Here is an 18,320-nt window from a genome sequence, read left to right on the forward strand (position 1 = left end):
ACACATCAAACTACTGTACATTTTCTAAATTGAATGTAGACACAGTTTTCTAAAACAGTGGGTAAACTGGGCGAGTAACTCAACCGAGCTTGCTCTCACGCTAAATAATGTAAATGTGTCTTATATCTTGTAGAATTATATCATGTAGCCATTACCCAAATTTTTAGCTGTTATTATTATTGTTGTAAAGAATTATTTTTATGTGTTCTAAATATTTTATTAAAAATTCCAGTTGAGAGCCATGGACAGACTCAGTTCTATTTTGCTATACAACATATTAGCTTTAACATTAATCAAAAGATTATCTATACCATTTGAGCTATAAACACACTTGACATGTATAAACTGTGCAGGTTGTACTTTTAAGCTATTCCTCTAAAAACTGTTGCTAAATCTCTGATTGCACTTTCGATGTTAGATCTTAAGATATTCTGTAAGCAAAAGCATTTGAATTAAAATACTTGAGATCTATATCAATAACTTATAACTTTATTCTTACTATGGATAATTTTTCATTGGTGAGTCGGTAAGCTCTATTGTGTCTGGGACTTCAGTTAACCCTAGAAACCTCTATGATAGTGTTGATTTGTATTTACCCCTAAAAGCATTGGTACCGGCCAGAGAACTTTAAATTGTACATCAATATATAGTATATTTTTTATAAGAAATCGAACCTTACTTTCCAGACTTATATAAAATAATTATATAATAATAATAATAATAAATTGGAGTGCCAATATAAGTAAAGTCAGTAAGTATCATGAGTTCCGATTGATTCATAATAAATTTAAATAGTATTTACGCATGACTTGGATAGGTTAGTTAGCCAGCATCCACCAATCAAATTGTATTGTGTATTTTATTCACCACAAAAAAATATATAGTGTATTATCTCATTTATTATTGAAAAAATTATAAAAATCTGTTACTTGATCATTGAACAAACAATTTTTCAGAAAAGCTTGCAAATATATATATATATATATATATATATATATATATATATATATATATATAAAGGGTTTGTAAATGGGGGTAATGTGGCAAATTTGATATGCAGGGTTGGGCAAAAGTATGGAAACGGCTGTATATCCCTGGAACGGCATTCTCTACAAATACCAAATTCAGCACACTATAACAACTAAAAAAATGCGCTTTTAATGACCTTAGGGACTTTGTCCCTTTGAAGATTGGGTTAGTTATAAGTTGTGGGTGATAACAAAAAGAAAAATTAAATTTATTAGTTTGATAAGTTTGGTATTATCAAATTTTATTTTAAGAATTAAAACAGATGAATTAGTAGTATAGGTATTCTGCTTTAGGAATATTCAACTTTAATGCAGCATAACTACTGTAATGTTTGTGATAACTATTCTTGGAAGACTCATCATTTTGTGCAAAGTATGCAAGTATTGTTTTATTTATTTCAATTCCAAGTTGCTACACCATACAGGGCATGAGATTTTATCATTATATATTATACTGATTATTGTCTAGATTCTCCACTAATTTTATCTATCTAATGGCTGTTAATGAAGTTTCTCATTATTGTAGTTGAAATGACTGGTCTTGTAGAAGTCAGTGCTGTAGATCTGGATGAACAAATCAATTCTATATCAAACATATTTAATTATTATAATCAATTATTGTATAGTCGTCTATAAAAATGTTATGAATAATTTATCATTCCTAAAAGTTTTGTTCTCATTTGTGTAGGCATTATTTTTATACAGAAGGGATATTTACACAGAAATAACTTTGTGCTTTGTCGAATAGTATCTTTTGTAGTCAATTTTTGGACACATGTGAGTGCTACAAGACACAAGAGTTTGTTATCAAGATACCATTAACAGTAATGTAGCACAGATTGTCTGACATTAGTGAGAATGATGAGTTAAGAGAGGTCTGTTTCTTACACGCACAAGGCATGACTCATTTGGGTATTCTGTCATCACCAGTGAGTTCTTGTTGATAAATAATAGTTCTTAGTCGGCATTTCTGTGCCGTTCCACCTCATTTCTTCTTTGTTGGTGTCTCCATCTAACCTATGAACCACCTGGGTTAGTGGGTTTGTTGTCTTTTTTGATGGAAGTGTTTAGGATATAAAAAGTAGTGCTATTGTGGTGCTTGGTATGATACAGTGATTTCTTCATGTACGGTTTAATATGATCGATTTTTGAAAGTTGCGTTTTATGTGCCATTATAAAGTTTTAAGTTGCTTATATTGTAATATTTTAATGTCCACATGCGGCTATGATGAATTAGTTTTTAACTTTTCCTTAATATCTAAACCATAATTTTATTTTGAAATGGACGTTTTAAGAGTGGACAAAATGACAAATGATAGTGTGTAAATTAAGTATTTTTTTATAGGTTGAATATATTATTTTGTTGGAGCCATTTCTCTATTACTCTTTATGGTACTAAACCCTTTAACAATAAATAATAAACAGGACGGAAAGACAAGCTGGAAGACAATAATTGTAATATATGGTCTATTTAAAAAAAAAAAAACAATTATTTTTTTTATTTAATACATACAGGATTTCAAAGTTCCCTGCTTCCTATGCCCTCTAACCTCTAAAACTTAGAATTACAAACTTGAAAGAGGTAAAATACGCTCAAAAGCGAAATTTGGGAAACAGTGTTGAATTTAGTTGAACTACTTAAATTAGCATTTACGTTTTTACATGTTGACTGTGGCCTAACGGCGCAGAATCACATTGAGAGTAGCTGGTATCTCTCAGTATAGAACCGTAGTGAAGATGTTAACCTAATTAAAAGGAAGTTTAAGTTATTTTGTTTAATTTAAGGTAGTTATTTGTATTACTTGTTATACAAATACATTATATTGTATTTGTGAGTGATCCAGATCACCTTGTAGCAGTACAACAAGTAAAGATAGAATCTGATTCAACTGCACCCCTACCTATTTTGTGGGCAAAGAATTTGAAAAAAATATTTATCCCCAAAACAATCTGTAAGGGGTATTTGGGGGGGGGGGAGGGGTAGAGGGTTGTTTTTGGAAAAGTTTTAAAATGTAAAGGTGGAGTATGTAGTACATTATTTTAAAGGACACAGATGATTTCAAAAAGATGTTTTCAAATTATCTTGCTGTACAGGGTGTTGAATAAATCAGCTTTAACAGGCTTTTTATCGTTACTTTATTAAACAACTTGTGAAACTCCAAATGTTACCTAAAATTAGTTGAGGACCTACCCTTAAAAAAAAAAAAACTGTCCTAAATATTTTCCAAAAAGTTTTCTACATTTAAAAATTAATCAATTAAATTTAGAAAATTAAAAAATGTTTATAACTAACAAATATTAAATAAACCATATGCTTTGCATTAGGCCTAATTATTGGTATTAAAAAAACAAAATGTTTGTATGTAAACTTGGCTTTATCTCAAGTGGTTTCAATTCTGTATATAAAAATAACAATTTAAAATAATTTAAAGCTTTTTATTCATGCATTAAATTGTAATAGGACAGTTGAACACTACTAATACTTCGAGAAGTTCATCATCAAGCCCAACACCGTACAGGTGCTCAAACTGCTTCCCATCGTTTCCAACGCAAGCTCCACCCGCGCACTGAAGTCTACTGAACACTGGATTTCTTCTGGAGAAATCGAAGCTACTACATTTTATTATTCTTTCAATCATATCCTTTCTGGTAGTTGGTCTTCTAGCATACACCATACACTTCAACCTCCCCAAAGTAGTCCAAAGAGGTCAGATCTGGAGAAAGGGTGGGATAACTGACTGGTTGCACCTCACCTTATCTATTTATCAGGAAACTGTTCATTAAGTGTATTATGAACAGCGTTAGCATAAAGTGGAGGGGCCCCATCTTGCTGTAGCCACATTCTTTGTCTAACTTCATTCGGAAGACCCATCAGTTGGTTAGGTAAGACATTGTTAAGGAAATAATTGTACATATCTCCGATTAAATTTCCTTCAAAGAAGTGGAAGCACACCAATACCCTCAGTGTCCAATACCTTTGGTTGTCTACTGCACGCATCCAGTGTGATTCTCAAAGGACACTGTTACTTCTAAATGTCACCTAATCATACTAGAGTCAGGGTCCTTAGCTCAATAGTCATTATTAACACTTTGTTCCCTGAGCCCGAGTATAGGTCGGGCCGCGTCGGCAGCGCCTACTACCGGCGCCCGAGTATAGCTCGGGTCGTGTTATTTCCTTGAATTATTATTTAGCTCAGTCATCTTATTTTTGGATTCAAACATTTTGTTCATTGGTTGTCTAAGTTAGTATTTGTTGGTTTTGAGATCCCTGGGTCACGTTTTAGTAATGAAATAGTTATATTTATCGTCGTACTACAAGCGAGTCTAGACAGCTGATCGTAAGCGCCGCGGCTGATCGTCGGTACTGTCAGTTTGCTTTGTAGTGTTTCACGTTGTGAGTCTTAGTGATGTCTTACTAAGTTTTCTACAAATCTTGCCGACAAATACTGAAGCAAATGTTATTATAATGTATTATAAATGTGAGTATAACTGTTTGTAAATAATCAGAACTTTTAGTTTCTTACTGAATGAAGTAAAGGCAAATGCAAGCAATGTGAGGTTATCCGTGTGTTTTGTTTTGTATTTACACTCGCTTTGTTCTTTCTTCTCAACTTTCCGTTAATTTTCTTTTATATTCTTTACTCATTATTTTCGAGTTTAAATAATATGGGTGATGAAATCAAAAATGATGCAATTCGCGATCTTTTGTTTGAATCCGAGTCGGAAAGTGAAGATGATTTTGATACACACCTGAGACCAAATATTGATTTTATGAACGATCTAAACGAAAATGTGCGAGATCCTGTATTTGATTCAGACCATTGTGCTTTAAAAATTACCACACTAAGGCGAACTACCTGAACTAACAAGCTATGTAGCAAAAACTTTTTTATATTTTTTACATAACATTCAGTAGTATGTAATAATTCTATTTTGATAATAAACTTTATATTTGTATACATTTAAAAAAAGTATGTATCTCTATCTTTAAAAAGATATATAGTATGAGTTCATAACATAATTACTGTAATAACACAGAATTTTTAAAAGCATCATAAAACCCCCAGGGAGCCACGCCGAAACATGTATTAAGGGCCCAGGGTACAAAGTGTTAAAGAAGTCAGGGTCTTCATTCATTCTCTCTTAGGCACCTAAAAAAAGCTTTGAAATACCTTTCGTGAATAGTGGTGTCTTTCTGGAAAGCGTTCAGCATACACTGCAGCTGGTGTAGTGAAGTTTTGATAACATTCACCCAAAACCATCAACATTTCAAACGCCTCCACACTAACTAATTTTACGATGATTAAGTTCCAGAAACCTGTTGCAAGAAGAACAAACATCAAAGATAAAATACTTCCTAAATATTGTTTGCTTGTTCGGTACTGAACTGGCTGTTTCAAAATTAGTACACCAGGTTAAGTTTTATAACAATGACAAAAACTGCAGTATTGTTATTGTTTATCAGAAGAACAATGCACACCTTATCAGCTGACAAAAAATGTTGACGGTCAAATTCCAGAGAAGCTAAAAACATTAGAACGTAAGGCAAATTGCCTTGCATCCTCATGGACAGATATTAAAATTGGGCTAATGGACTTCATATTAGTGGAAGATAAAAGATTTTAAAGATTTTTTAAAGATTTTTAATGTCCTGTACATATACAGTAAGATAAATATTGAAAAACTTTTTGAATGGTCTGTGTCTTCTAAGAGACTTCTAAAATGAGAGGTACCACACATCCCACCTTTACATTAACAATTTTTTTCCAAATACAAATTCCCACCACCAAAAAATACCCCCTACAGATTTTTTGGGGGTTTAAAATAGTTTTACCAAATTCTTTGGCCACAAAATAGGGTTGGTTCAGTTGAAATGGAATTTTTTTCACTTGTTATACCATTAAAATCTGTAGCCCAGGTGGTCTGGTCCACCCTGTACATGCATTGAATCTGAACATTCTTGAAAATTGGTAAATATCTGCCTCAAGAAAAAAGATGAGGTTATGGGCAGCGTCACTTGTGCCGTACTTTTGTTGATGTTGTGTGCCGCCCCCTGTGGAGTTCATGTTTACCAGTGAAATTTCCTCTCTTGGGATGAGACATCCAGGTTGTAGCTGAGATATAGGAAGAACACTTCTTCCTATAGTGTCTGTGATCTCCCAGTGTGGATGTAATTGGCAGACTTTCCCATTAGAAAATATGTCTTGATGCTCTGTAATTCTGCAGAGATTTAGTTTATTTGAAATTTAAATTACTATTAAAATTAAAAAGAATTCAAAATATTTGTCCTAAATTCAGTAGACAATTATTCAATTCATCATTTCATTAATTCAATCAATTTCAACTAGAAGCAGGTATAGCTGGGAAACATTCAGAATTCTCTGTCATACGTCAAGAATGTAATTTAAACCATTTAAAACGGATGATCTCAGTCCAGGTGTTTTTATCCTCAATTGTTAAGAATTAGTAGGAGAAGCAGTACAGCAACTCTGAGTGTAAACCCATGACATAGAATATTAGAAGACTAATTTAGTATATGAAATTGATTTTTGCATTGTAAATCAGCACAGTAAAAAATGTATTGTAATGTTCGCACTAACTTGAGTTTAACTGGGAACACTCAACTCAACAAAGAATGGGAGCAAGGGCATCCATGACATATTTTGATAATGGAACATACATGTAAGTTGCTAGTGTTTTTTAATTCTCTCACTATCAACTGTATCATACAACAAAAGCAGCCAAGTATTTTTAATATTCTGATGAAATAAGGCAGAATATTAACCAGCTGAACTGGGGTGATTGAGGAATCTTTACTCTCTTGGTAATTAATTGTCAAATTCCATACCACCTTGTATCCATTCAGATACTGCTCTGATAGTTACACAGTTAGCAAATTTTTAGTAGTTTATTAGGTATAGGTTAACTTTGTGTCAATATAATTATAGCACAATATATAAACACAATATATTATAACAATATATAATCTTGGGTCATTCTGATCTTGCTGTGGAGAGGCATCTTCAGCGAGTATACATTAAAAAAATTAAATACCAGTTCAGCATTTATCAACTGTACTTGGTTCTACACAGTAGGTCTAATACTTTAAGATTATAATCGTATTAACCCTTTGAGTGCCACGCGATGTGGCGGAGGTCGTGCAGCCAGTGCCAGTCATTTGTGACAGGCCATTCCCCTCAGTGCCAAGCACTATTTTTATGTTACTGCAGTATTTTACTAAAAAATTAACACCTTCATTAAATATTAACATAATGGGACACTTTTTGCTTTATTATTTAGGGCAAGATACAGGCTACAAATTGGTATATATACATTTTGACCATAAATAAAAAAAAAATATTTATATATGTATAAGCAAAAAAAAAAATTTTTTTTGTTTAAGATACAAAAATTATTTATTTATTTTTGTTTTATGAGTTTTATGTTTTCAATTTTATGTTCCCCATGTTAGTTGAAATACATGTACCAAGTTTCATAAAAATACATTTATATATAACTGAGTTTTGAATTTTTTTTATATATTGCTGCAAAATGCTGAAAACCTGCCACAACATGCACACGCTTACTCTTGTTCATGTAAAATATATTTTACTAGTTTTAAGAAATTAAATCAAGGTAGATTATACAACTGTTATTTATTTATTATGAACAGACATAAATTAATTACTTTGGGCTTATTTCATTAGGCCTATTATACTAAATCCTTCAGATGAAATAACTGAGTGAGTGTTTTTATCATAAGAATAAATTAATGTATTTTCGCGGTCAGATTCCGTTATATGCCCCCAACGCTTAAACTTTTTTCAGTGAACTTAGAACGTTATAAAACGATGTAGTTGAGTAACAGAACTAACATTCCATCAATCAACAAGCATTTCCAGGTATTGCGATCGGTATTGTTGTCGCTGTTATCTTATCTTTCTCGAGAATCCCGATTACGGCAGCCAATGAGCGCGGCATCACATGATTTAAGTTTAGGTTAGTTTAGTTTAATTAGCATTGGGGGCATAATGTTAGTTTTGTTACTCAACTACATAGTGTTATAACGTTCTAAGTTCATTGAAAAAAGGTTAAGCGTTGGGGCATATAACAGAATCGGACATATTTTCGCTTAAGGGCGATCTGTTCCTTTTACTCATTTCGGCAAACTATACCTTTATTCAATAATGAAATTGAACTGAAGTAATATAAGTAGGAAACTTTTAAAACATTAATCAAAATGTCAACACAGCCACAATAGACAGCTAGCAAATTAAAACAACTGAACGTAAACAAAACGACTGCAGCGTGACAACAGGCGGTTTGCGCCACAGGCTTCTAGATATCAGCTACATAAAAATATTGTATACTATATATACAAACTATCACTACATGAATTATGTCGTACATTTCTTGGGCTTTAATTTTATACGTTTTACGATATTATACGTCAATATTTAGCAACAGGATGACCAATATTGGAAAGGCCGATCTAGTCGGCCCTTGGCAATTTTCGTCAATACCATCGGGCCGATTACATCGGCCCTTGGCACTATGCGGAAACGTTGCTAGGCCGATTAAATCGGCCCTTGGCACTCAAAGGGTTAACAATGTTTTGACGCAGAGAGAGTTAGAAAACTTGCATCAGGGGATAGTAATGACACCGCCCGCATGAGCTTAATAACGATGAAGTCTATATTTTTCACAGTTGTGCCTTTTCCAAAGTTAATCTTACCCAAATTAAACCTGGTCCTTGTCTTACCTTTTTGAATTTTAGAGTTTTTTCGATCCTGAGCCGGTAAACAGTATTTGGTACATAAAGATCTTATGCACATTTTAAGAAATAGAGCTTTTTGGGTACATATGAGAGATGATTAAAAGGCTCCTAGAGTGTTTGCTTAATGGAGTGCCTAGGGGAGGTACCGTTGACATTAATAGTTATGCAAAGCTGCACTTACAGTTTTTGTATAGCTTAACTAGTTTTGCTCCAGTTTTTTTTAGCTAAACAAAGGTTTTGTGGCTTGACATTTTTTTAGAATTTAAAGAAGAGCAATGCATTTGAGTGAGTTAAAGAGACTTTTCTGATGTTGCAAGAGGCTTTTGGGGATGAATGAGTCAGTTACTTTGTCATTAGTCATATAAAACATTCAAAGTAGGACAGCAATCTTGGTAGAAAAAAATTACGTATGTACATAGTGTCAGCAAATGTTGCCCTCAGACCTGACCAAGTATAAAAACAACACCGAATTCAGGATTAAGGGGAGATCTTTGATATATAAAATTATGATGAAAATATTTTGAAAAGTGTTGTTTCTGAGGACTACAGGATGTTTTAAGTGCAACGTGAAAACAAAGACCACACAAAGGAAGATGCATAATTCTCTTAACATCTAAAACAGCTAGTCAAACCAAAACAGCTAGATCATGTGTATTGTGATCATAGTTTGGAAGGGTGTTCAGAGAATTTCCTCAAGATGAGACAATTGATAGATTTTGCTACTTGGAAATCTTGAGGCTGTAAATAGGAGAGACTTGAGATGTGGCAAAGTTTGGAGTATTTACAACACCATGGTAACATGCATGTCAATTCTGCATTCCTTTTTAGCAAATTTTGTACAGAAACACCATGACATCATTTCCCAACCCTTTCACTCACCAGACATGGTGCTGCTTATTTTTTCCTGTCTCCAAACTGAATTGAGGTCCGACATGAATATTTAAGATTTCAAAACAATATGAGTATCATGTGTATTGATAAACATTATCATGTTGACTTGGACTGATAAGATGATACCCATTGCTGTCCGTTGTCCACTCTATGTTTATTCTTTACTCAACTGAGCTCTCATACTTCTGTTCAACTATAACATAAAGAATTGTGTAACAACTTTGGTAGTGTCTGTGTTATTTATGATAACTTGCATCTAACTCAGACCTGCAATTGACTATAGTCACTTCCCATGTATGTGGTATCATTTATAAAAGACGAAGATAAAAGTTCTCTATTGCACAACCGTTTGATAGGTCTACAAACAATTAAAACAAACTGGTATAATAAATATAATACAATGTAAAATATAACAGAATCAGAATCAGAAATTTATTGCCATGTAACATTACATAATTGTAGTAGATAAGATCTATAATGAACGTGGTAACTTACAACACACACTCACATGCACATGCACATGTACACGCACACACAGACATTGACACTATGTTTCAAAGTTTTTTTTTTATGTAAATATTTATCATATATATATATATCTTATATATATATAAAAATCTTGAGTCACGATGTATGTTGCCAATAAACTCCAAAACGACTGAACCAATTTCAATCAAATTTCACATGTATCCGTAATTTAGTCTAACTTAGAAGATAGGATAGTTATTATCTGAATTATTCGCTTATGTCGTGAATATAAACGAATAAAATGAAGAAAAGTTTTCAAAGCGCCTGCACATTATAACCTGCAATTACGAGATAGATACGTATATTAAACAGTGAAACACTATTTGAAGGCGCTAAGTTATGATGTATAATTGTCTAAACTAAATTTTTGGTTGAACTTAAAGGTTGAGTGGTAGACCACTTTGTAATAAAATACATTATGCATGTACAATACATTTTTGACATATTTTCTTGATCGTGACATCAAGGTAAAATCTACATCGGGGTTGGAAATATAATTTACTTCAACCAGAAATGCTCATACGCGGGCAAAATTTACGAAAAGCGTGTGAAGCCGCGGGAAACAGCTAGTATATATATATATATATATATATTTGGTTTTCTGTGTAAGAAGTCAATCAAATAAGTCCACTAAAGTGTCTGTGCTACAAAATTAAAAATTGGTTTGCAAAAACTGAAAAAAAAGATTTAATTGATAAGTAATTTACCATTGTAACATTGCTCCTTCGACTAACACAGTAATAATAAACTGTGTTACCTATATTTTGCATTGAAGCAAGATGTCTCTAATTCACTTCTCTTGCCACCCCATAGTTCACTTTGATTATGGAACGTGTATTTATGTCCAAAATAAAGAATAATATAATTTTGGTTCATCACTCAGTCACTTTCTTCTTATGGTAATTAATTACAAGAGTGCTTGTAAAATAATCTTTCTCCTGAATGGACACTTTTCATATGAGTAATATATTTATACAGGAAACAATATTGAACATTTCCTCCTATACAGGAAACATTATTGAACACTTACTGCCCTCCTCGCCCTTCTTTTGTGACAAATTTAAGTTTCTCAAACTTAAACAATTAATAATATTGTCTTGTCAGTTTTTGCTGTTTTAGGTAGATTGTGTGTACAGTACTAGCCTATTGCAATTGTCCTCATGGTAACACTTGAGGCACAACTTCACTGAACATGGCCCCCAGACCCTAAAATCACCCTACATTGAATAGTTTATATGTGTATTTTCCTTATCCAAAATATTGTTATCATTAACAGCTTTTAAGTATTTCCATAAAAAAAAAAAAACAAATCATGCGAAGTAGGAGTTTTAAACATGATTTGTATTACATTCTTGAAGCTCTTGACTTATTGGAAATTAATATATGATTTGTATTGTCTAATAATAAGTTATGCTTTAGGCGGCGGAGGGCAAGCGGCCACAGTATCACCGATCGGCCCCGATGAGTTGCCCCCACCCTACCAGGCAGCACTGCAAGGGGGTCCGATGGTCACGTGTAGAGTGTGCCAGGCCATGATAGATGTGAGCGGCAAAAAGGACCAACACGTTGTCAAATGTAACACCTGCAACGAGGCCACCGTGAGTGATAGAGTAGTTAACGTTTGTAATTCTTACAAGTCTGCAGACTGTTCTGTCACCTTCACAAGTCTAAAATTAACCAAGCCCAGGATTGGCACTGAAGTATTCCTAAATAAAACTGTTACTAATACTTAGTCATTGAAATTTTTCAAATGTTTCCAAAATTATTGACTCTGCTAGATGCAAAGTTCTTCCATACAATCACGATGACGGTCTGTCTAGAAATTTCGATATAGAAATTAGTAACTTTCTTAAGGTAATGTAAGAACATTGAAAGTATTGATGTTTTCAAGGAAATTAATTGGTGACACATTACTAAATCATACATGTAATAAAACTGGAGGATGTTAAAACTAAAACTAAAAATTTTGTCAAATACTGGTCAAAGCCGTTTTAAAATTTCCAAGTCTTGAATTTTATTTAAAAAATTTAAAGAATGGTTAGTAAACATTTAAAATAAACGTCTCATAGGAAATTAATTTTAATAAGATAAATATGTATTAACATTTCCAATTTTTGAGTTCAGCCAAAGAATTCTTAAAAATCTAAATAAATGCATTTAGATTGGAAAAAATTCAAAATTATGTTTCTTGTAATAGCAGCAAATATTCAATAGGAATTTTAACATGTTTGGAACAGCCATTAAAAAAAAAACTTACACTTCAGAGTAGGTGCCGAAAAGTCTGTTTCAAACATCGAAAAATTCTGTACTATTCCATAAGGATGTCTTCGCACCTGTGCTGCTTGATCTAAAATCTGACGAATAGTAACGTCACAACACCGTTGGACGAACTGTTGTTTACAATTTTAGTTCTAAATTCTGTAATAGTTGGTGTATTAAGTGTATCCTTTGCTACATGTCTCTTATATACAAATTACGATAAATGAGAAAAATCTCAACCACAAGTATGCATCATTTAGTCCATACTGAAAATGTCAATATATTTTTAACACAAACCAAGCAACACAAATGTGCGGTAATAAAAATAAAAATAAAAAAAACTTAAAGTATTAGAGAAACAAGTAGGTATAATTGGAACTTATATTTGAGACTATTACAAAATTTGTTAATTTATCTGAATATGATGGTCTAGATTGGTCTATGTTCACTGCACCACATTTTTCCAAGTCTATAATATGTAATGTTGTGTATTTATCCAATAGTGGAAACACATATTGCAGCACGTACGCAGCATGTAGTAGTAGATATATTAAATCAAACAGTTATAATACAAATAGGATGTAGTATAATTCAATTTTTAATTTCACACTAAACCAACCTTTCTTTATACGGACTAACTTTGAGTATTAACATTGGAATAAAGATGTTATTTTCATGTAATAGTTGACTCCAAACTTCAATTACATGAATCATCACTGTGGGATAGTTGAATCAGTCATGTTGGATTGATTCAAATAGCATGATCCAAACATATTTATTCATAATAAATAAATAAAATCTCAAATAATTTGGAAAAATTTCCAAAGAACACTTTCCAGACAAAAAAATGGTGCAATGCAACTGATCTATGCTTCAATGTTTTTATTACCAAACCACTCAAAGTTTATAGCTGCCAAGCAATTAATACCAGCGAGGATTTTATCTCTTTGTGTGTTATTAAATACTATCTCTAATGCCTGTTTAATAATCTTGGCTCAGATATTTGAAACAATCAACAATCAAAACAACACATAGATATTGGTTGAAACAAACAATTAATTATTCTATCAAATTGTATTTTTATCTATTTAATCAATAGATAGATTTGACCCATTCATAGACCTAGTTATTTTTATCCTAGTGTGTACATCTAGAAAGTCCCGGTTTTTACTAATTTATATAAAGTACTGTAAATTCTGTTTATATATTTGAATGAAACTTTCAAGAAGTGATCTTCAATAAGTACATACAGTCCACAAAGTCATGTTACACTTTTAATTAAATTTATTTATAAGAGTATATACAGTACAAGAATGAGATCAATATAGGACTAAAGAGTGATTTAAACAGTATTACTTCAGTTTATTTGAGCTCAACATAAGCGTCATAAATCGCCCTGCAGCCGTCCTAGCAAACTATGATCTCTTCCTATACTTTGATCAGGACTTGTGGGGTAATTAATTGATGCAATTGCAGCTATAATTTGTTAGTTTCAATGTTCAATATAAAAACGTTATGACATTGCACATTTTCAGATAAGTGAAAGGGTAATGTCTTCACTAACAATAATATGATTTATAACATTTTAATCCAGTCCATTTTCATACAGAATCATATATTTAAGTCATACCTCGATAATTTATCATCAGGCTTCAAAGCATGCAATAGTTTTGATTACAATTACAATTAAGTCTGTACATTGAAACTGTTCTCTTTTTCCAGTTGTTGTTCTGTAGTAACACAATCTGTGAATTAAATTCATCATTAGTTGAAGAGGAAAAAAGCGCATCATTGCCAATACTACCATCAATTTCACTACCATCCTATTCATTCCATGCCATGCTTACTGTTTACTGAACCTCAAAACTGTGTTTTATTGTTATTTATTATTTCCAAATAATCAGAATAGCTACCTGTCTGACTGTTCCATGAAAATATAGCTCAATTCATAGAGGAGGTCAGTAATTCTAAAACTCACCTAACAAGTACTGTAACCTAGTGGAGAAACTGAAAACTATGTACGATGTCATCCGATAAGGTGACACCATCTAAGTATTCTCTGACCTATACGATACCACGTGGTTCACAAGGTGGTCAGTGGGTTAAGTAATGATTAAAAAAGCATTTATGTTTTTGTGTTTATAAAAAAATAAGTCTATCATGTTACTTTAGTTTGTGGTAATATTAAGTTAACACTAGTTTTTATCTCAATTTTGTTATTTTTTTAATATTTATAAAGATCTTTAAAATATTGTTAAATACAGAAAATTTAAATTGTCAATATAGTGAATTTCAATTTCAATATAGTTACTGAGTAAGAAATATGTCTACTAACAAAAGACAAGCCCTCTTCAACTGTTGATCTGTTTATAAAAATTAATTAACAAATAAATATAAGCAGTTTTAAATGGAACAGGTTTAGTTACATCATATTGAGTGTTAATAATTTTCAGTCCAAGGTCAACTTATATTCTATACAAAGATAGTCAGATCAATAATAGTCACATGAGGAGTAAGCATAAAATATCACAATTAAAAAATAAATTTAATCGTGTTGAAGATAAATTTAAATTACACGAATTCTTAACATGGTAAATTACACTTTGCACCATATGCATTGTTTGATTTTATCTCTGCCATTGCAGTGACATAACCAAGATTACAACCTCCCTTTATTTTTTCATAATTCAAAACACCTCCTTTTTAAAGATTTACGTAGAATATTTCAAAATGTTCCGACTAAACTTTGAGTAACGAGGTTATTTTCACAACATAATTTATTAATGAATTTGAGGTTCACTTCATACAAATATGTCTATTGCAAACACCCCTGGGACGGAATATCTGGAGAATATTTATATTTAACAATTATGACACCCTGTTCTAAAAGTTATCCCCATTAGAAAATGAGTATAGATATTTTTAACCTATTGACATAGTTGATATTTCTGTTAACAGTTATGACACCATGTTCTAAAAGTTATCCCCATTAGAAAATGAGTATAGATATTTTTAACCTATTGACATAGTTGATATTTCTGTTGTGTGCATCAAAACTAGCAATTAATCTGGAGTATGTGAAGTTCCCTATTATTCCTATTGTTATTGATTTCACTAAGATAATACCAACATGTTTTTACTGTTTTAAAGAAATTGTGCTAAATTTTACTTTTAAATATTATTTAGATTTTTATGCTCATGAAATATTTATGCTAATTCTAAAACTTTATTGTAATGCCTGGTACAAAAATTAATCATATAAGTGTCTCGGCTAAGTTCGTTAGCTAGCTTGATATACTATTTATTTATTTCCAATGTGTTTAAACTTAGAAAACTCACAACTTCCTTATGTATGTACCTAGAGAAGAAATGGACATTGTTCTGGAATACTTATAACATTTCTTAAACGGTTTGTAATCAACTTTTTTTGTATCTCTGATGGTTTTCAAGATCTTGATGACATTTACATTCCATAATAATTTTTTTTATCAACAAGAACTGGCAAGGATTTAGCCAGCGAGAGGGTTCAAGGGGTTCGGACCAACCCAAATTTCAATGGTTTCAATTACTTTTTAGTAAACGATTATTATTATTTAAATAATTCGGTATTACTGACATGCACTGCTGAAAGATTGTTCTCAACACAGATACTTGTCAAGAAATTTTCAAGGAACAAAATGGGGCCTTACTTTCTGTCAATTTTGGGGAAATATAAGTTTTCTTGACCTCCCCCAAAATCTTGTCCTGGCTACGTTCTTGAGAACTGGTGATCGAAAAGCTGAAACAAATTCAAACATGGTACAAAAAGTTTGGTATAAATATCTCGCTCACATTAATTGGCCAGCTTGGTATGCTGTTTCATTTCAATATGGCAGCTCATAAAACTTGAAAAATTCATAACTCCGTTATTTATATACCTAGATAAGAAATAAAGTGTTCTGGAATACTTATAACATGTCCTAACTTTTTTTATCTCAAATGGTTGTCAAGATATAGATTATATTTTAATCCATAAGAAATAAATTATATTTCAGTTGCCACAAAATTGACCTACTACTTCTTCCGACTGAGATAATTTGGTAGAACCAACTATAATATAGTTTTATCATAGGTCCAACATCATTTCACCAGGTCTTGTTACCATTGAACTGAACAGTTAAGTCTAGGCTTAGGCGTGTGTTAATACAATATAATATCTACTTTGATTTCTACAGAAATAATATGACCACATATTTTAACACATGCTTTAGATTTAAGTTGTTACTAAGTTTCACTTAATAGTGTGTCTGTACGCAATTGGTAAAAAAAGGAATATTGAATTAAACTGAAGTCAATAATTTCTTGACAATTGTAAACAATTTAAAATAACTTATTATGAACTTTTTACATTTTTAAAGGATGATGACTGTTCAAAGTTTCAAAAGGTTGTAATTATTTCTCATCTTAGAATGACACTGAGAAGGGTTTTAGTTCTTGGGTCATGTATAACGACTTTGTTTTTACATAACTATCCCATATAAAGTTTTGGTGAGTATGCCGTGTTATATCAGCAGTAGGAGTAACCTTGATAACTACTGTAGTTCCAGTTGGCTTCAATCAAACCAGTTCTTCAGATTGTACTTTTATCCCTTGTACAAGCTCGTTACCTAATTTCATTCCTCAAGGTTGCAATCATTTACTCTGTGTAAAATTTTTCTTTTAACTACATAATACCCACCAAAGCCAAAACTCTTTTTAAATAAAAAAATTTTAAAATATCTATTAATTTTTAAATATTTTTATGGTTTTAAGAGATCCACTTCACGTTTCAAATGGGTGCATCTTATAGAGCATCATTAAAAAAAAAATAATAAAAGTTTTTTAATTCTTTGCTTTGGACTTTTTTTAGATGTAAAATAACTTGTTTTATTGTTTTGATTGCACATAAGGTTTCAAGATAAGTCGTATGAAGTTTGAGAAATAAATAATGTAGTGAAAATGATACATATTGAAATAGATTATTAACCGATTCTAACCAAGTCTAGCACAATTACATGTAATACATCCTAAACGATTTCATAAGACAAACCATTTATATAATAGTTTCAGTTTGCCAGCCATTTATATTAATTTGTTTGTTAAAAAGTCTTTCTTCATGATAATTTTATAATATATAATATCTAAATTATTTAATTATATGATTGAAACTGGTGAAATGTTAAGTACGGTATGATATTTTTTTGAGATTATGATCCCATACAGAGGAGTAGTGGTGGAACAGTTTCAGAATCTATAAATTGTAAAAATAACTTCAGTGTTTATAATTATTATATTGCAAGGTTTCAAGATGGTAAATTTCCTTAGTTTTGAAATGTATCAACTTGTTACCCATTACGGTCTTGTTATCAAAATAATTGTGTATAAATTGACCCTTTTTTCAGAATAAAGTTTTAGAATTTTAGAGTTAGTTTTAGTTTTAGACTAAAATGAGAAGAAAATGTTTCTTCCGTTTATGTGGGAACTTGATAAATTTGATATTTTTATTTTATTTTCCAAAAACTTTGTAATTGACAAACATTTTGTCCTAAATTCCTTTTCATAAATAACTTTAAAAACATATACAGAAACAAATCCAAAAACCATATTTCTACCAAAATATTATACTGATTTTAGAAGTAATTAGTTTGTACGACTTTGTTCTAAAAAAGTGTATGTTAATATAAATTTATGCATATACACAAACTTATTTTTCTTCTATACAGAGCAGACGATAAACAAATAAAAATACAAGTAGGCCTACAAAAATTATAGTAACTTAGTTTTAATTCTGTTTGGGTATAAATTAACTAAAACTTAAA

The 18,320-nt window shown here is 31.4% G+C and overlaps 1 protein-coding gene across 2 annotated transcripts in view; it reads left to right on the plus strand.

The window, feature by feature from the left end:
• The window catches only part of LOC124353714 (type 1 phosphatidylinositol 4,5-bisphosphate 4-phosphatase), a 40,449-nt gene that overhangs the window by 9,379 nt on the left and 12,750 nt on the right, over nucleotides 1-18,320 (plus strand). Inside the window, exons 1-2 of one of the 2 annotated variants that reach the window (XM_046803684.1) lie at nucleotides 1,932-2,060; nucleotides 11,644-11,822. In XM_046803684.1, the coding sequence (XP_046659640.1) occupies nucleotides 2,048-2,060; nucleotides 11,644-11,822 (192 nt within the window). In that variant the 5' untranslated portion in view covers nucleotides 1,932-2,047. Of the gene's footprint in view, nucleotides 1-1,931; nucleotides 2,061-11,643; nucleotides 11,823-18,320 lie in introns of those variants that run through there. The other variant, XM_046803683.1, reaches the window with a different exon arrangement.

This window comes from Homalodisca vitripennis, chromosome 2 (genome assembly GCF_021130785.1).
Source record: "Homalodisca vitripennis isolate AUS2020 chromosome 2, UT_GWSS_2.1, whole genome shotgun sequence".
Lineage (NCBI taxonomy): Eukaryota > Metazoa > Arthropoda > Insecta > Hemiptera > Cicadellidae > Homalodisca > Homalodisca vitripennis.